The 2,965-nt window shown below is 50.5% G+C and overlaps 1 protein-coding gene across 1 annotated transcript; it reads left to right on the forward strand.

The window, feature by feature from the left end:
- Nucleotides 1-207: 207 nt before the first annotated feature.
- On the forward strand, nucleotides 208-2,940 carry Pmar_PMAR010361 (hypothetical protein; the record flags this gene model as incomplete). Its single annotated transcript, XM_002765923.1, has 1 exon — nucleotides 208-2,940. A coding segment is annotated over one exon (2,733 nt), but the record flags the coding sequence as incomplete, so codon positions are not given.
- Nucleotides 2,941-2,965: the final 25 nt, after the last annotated feature.

Consider the following 2,965-nt stretch of genomic DNA (forward strand, 5'->3'; position numbering starts at 1 on the left):
AAAAAGTAAAGTGGAAGAACTGGAGAAAACTATAGGGGAGCGTTTGATTGCAATTACGCAGATGTATGAGGCGGAGACTCTTAGTGGAGTGAAAAATCGGCTTTTTGGAACCATACAGTACCACTCTTGAGGGAATTCGTGGATAGATCTAATCAAGGCAAATTGGTGTCACCACTGGTAGCGAGGAGACGGACACTTGAGGCTAGTATGTCTGTATTGTATCATGTTAAAGGGACCGAGCAGATGGATGTCCTCACGGGCCTGCTCAAGACTTTTTCAGATAGTATTGCTCTTTCTGCTGGGGAGATCACCAGGTCCGCATATAGTGGCTCTACTGCTGGTTCGCCGCCCGATGGAGACCTACAGTCGTATAGGGGTATTGGAGCAATGGCTGCGCAGGGGCAGGTCGCGGTACTGAAGGCTATGCGTGACCGACAAGCATCGTCATCAAGTGGACTCCCTATTGGTATCTCTATGGAGCAGCTGAGTATGCTTGCTGGTCACCTTACTACAGTGTTGTCCACAATACCAGCACTGGCGCACACTGAGAAGATCTCAGCAACGGTGGTCTTAGACGCCTTGGACCTAATCTCGCAGTGTGTTCCGTTGACTGAGACTATCATTGACCTGGTGGAGGGACTCAGCGATGAGTCTGCTAGTGTATGGCATGCTGTGAAGAAGTGTGCTGTGAATTTGTCGAACATTCTCGTTTTTGGCAAAGTCGATTTGGCGAGAATTTTGAGCGGAGCGACGCAGGCGTGTATGGCGAAAGCTGTCGAGTTTCTCGCCCTTGCACACTACAGGGCAGTGACATTCATAATCGCCAATAATGAATCAGCTGCTGCTGCTGCGATTAAGGGGAGTGATCGAAAGCCTTCTTGGAACTGGATGCACTGTGACTTTCCTGGTTGCCCAGGCAGGTTGGTTGGAAGCTTCATGTTCCTTTTCTCTCAACACAAGGGCCCTCGTGGTGGTATGGACGACGCCGTGAGCTATAAATGGGATCTACTGGGTCTGTTCAAGAGGTTCCTCCTCCTACACGGACAGAACTGTGTGGGTGAGCTGAGCGATAATCTGGATGATATACTCGATGAAAAAGGGTTGATGGGGATAACCACGGGGGTATCTCAGGACGTATGTGACATGTCCGCTAGGGATTACCTCAGAGCTATGATACTATCAGTTCAGTCGGATGTATTACTAGTTCTGCGGTCTAGGTTGTCTATACAGCAGACGGCCAAGGCGGTTAACCTCTTCTGTGGTTATCTATTGGATGATACTCGGTCCTTCGCTAGCCGGACTGCCTCGATAAGTCTATTGCTTAGTCTGGCCGATCAGCTCATTAACAAGCCCAGTGAAGACTCTAAGCAGTCTGAGCAGTCGAGTAACGGATCACAGCAAGGAACCCCTACAGCAGCCGCTGCCCCAGCGCCTGATCGACGCGGCAAGCCCTTCACTGATATATTGATGCAACTGTCTATTACGGTTACAGTCAGCTTTGAGAGACTCACTGGTGAAATCGCTCAGCTGATCGATGCCATGGTCCTGGCTGGGGAAGGCATTTACCTTGTGGATGAGGAGAATGTTGCGAGGAGGTCTGAGATTCCCCCGATACTTGAGCGCTGGGCGGAAAGAGCGCGGCATACCGTGAACAGTGTATGGGCTATCTCTAAGGTGACACGGCTGATGACTCCGCAATGTGATTGGTCGGCCTGTGCTCTTCCGAAAGAAGAGATTGCGGTTACCATGAATGTTGGGTGTAGTACTACTGGACCGCTGCCTGTAATTCCTTTGACTACGATAGTCACAGGTGTTGGCCAGCTGCGTGAGTTGGCTAGAGCTCTTATCAGTCTGTCTAAACCGATTCAGTGGTCGCTAGCTAATAAGTGTTCCCCTAGTATAGCGAGGTCGAGAGAGTGTCTCGACCTGTTGGATAGATACCTGGTTGGTGGTATGAAAATGTGCCATTTGGTGGCGGTCGCGACTTCAGTACAGCACTTGGCAACATCGATGAGTTTGCATAGGAGGAAGCCAGGTGCTGATAGTCTACTGAAGATGGGCGATGAGAAGGTCTTTACAGCGGAGGGAATGTTTGGTATGATGGTCCAAAGCAGCAATGCGGAGGAGCAGTCACTTCTGGATGCATTTGGTGGTGTTTTCCAACACCTTAGTGAGGCATCCTTCACCGACCTGTTTGCCTTCCGATTCAGCTGGCTCCTTAGGGTGGTTTCTGTGAACAACATTGCATTGGTACTCACTCAACAATTTATGTCGCAGGCTCATACAAGCCCTGCTTTTACTGAGATACTCGTGGCCTTGTCAGTGCATCGCATCGAAGACATATTCGCCTCTAATGATAAGGAGCCGGAGGCGGCTGTGAAGAGAGGAGTGCCTCGGCAGTGGTTCAACCCTAAATATCAAGTGGTTGACAGAGCCATTGACAATCGGGATGGCTCGGTGGTTGCCAGACCTGAAGGGCCTGTTGGACAGACGAGGCTGGACCGGTTTGTGGCCTCCCAGGAGCCCTTTGGGGGCCTTCTGGGTGGTGATGTTGTCTCACAACCATGCGAGTTGGCCTATCAGGGTGGTAATGATCCTGACGACCCCTACATCCAATGTGTGAAGTTTTATGGTATGAGGGAGAACTGCGATGGTATGCCCAACGCCTGTGTCACTTTCGACAGTGGAAGTGTTCTGCTGAGACTTTATAAGTGGGTTATGAAGTGTGTCGCGCACTTCTCGGCTAGTGGTGGGCCGACCATGGCACCACAGATAGTAGATGTGGTTACTGAGTGCCTTCAGCTAGCTCAGTCGACGTTGGCTGGCGAACCCAATAACGTCATTGGGATAGTCAAGACTGCTTTCCGAGCAATCACTAAGGGAGGGAATCTCTATGACATACCAGAATTACATGAGCTTGTTGATCCTATCATCGACTATGTCACTCAGCTCACGGCTATTCCGG

Source organism: Perkinsus marinus, assembly GCF_000006405.1.
Source record: "Perkinsus marinus ATCC 50983 genomic scaffold scf_1104296974258, whole genome shotgun sequence".
Classification (NCBI taxonomy): Eukaryota; Perkinsozoa; order Perkinsida; family Perkinsidae; genus Perkinsus; species Perkinsus marinus.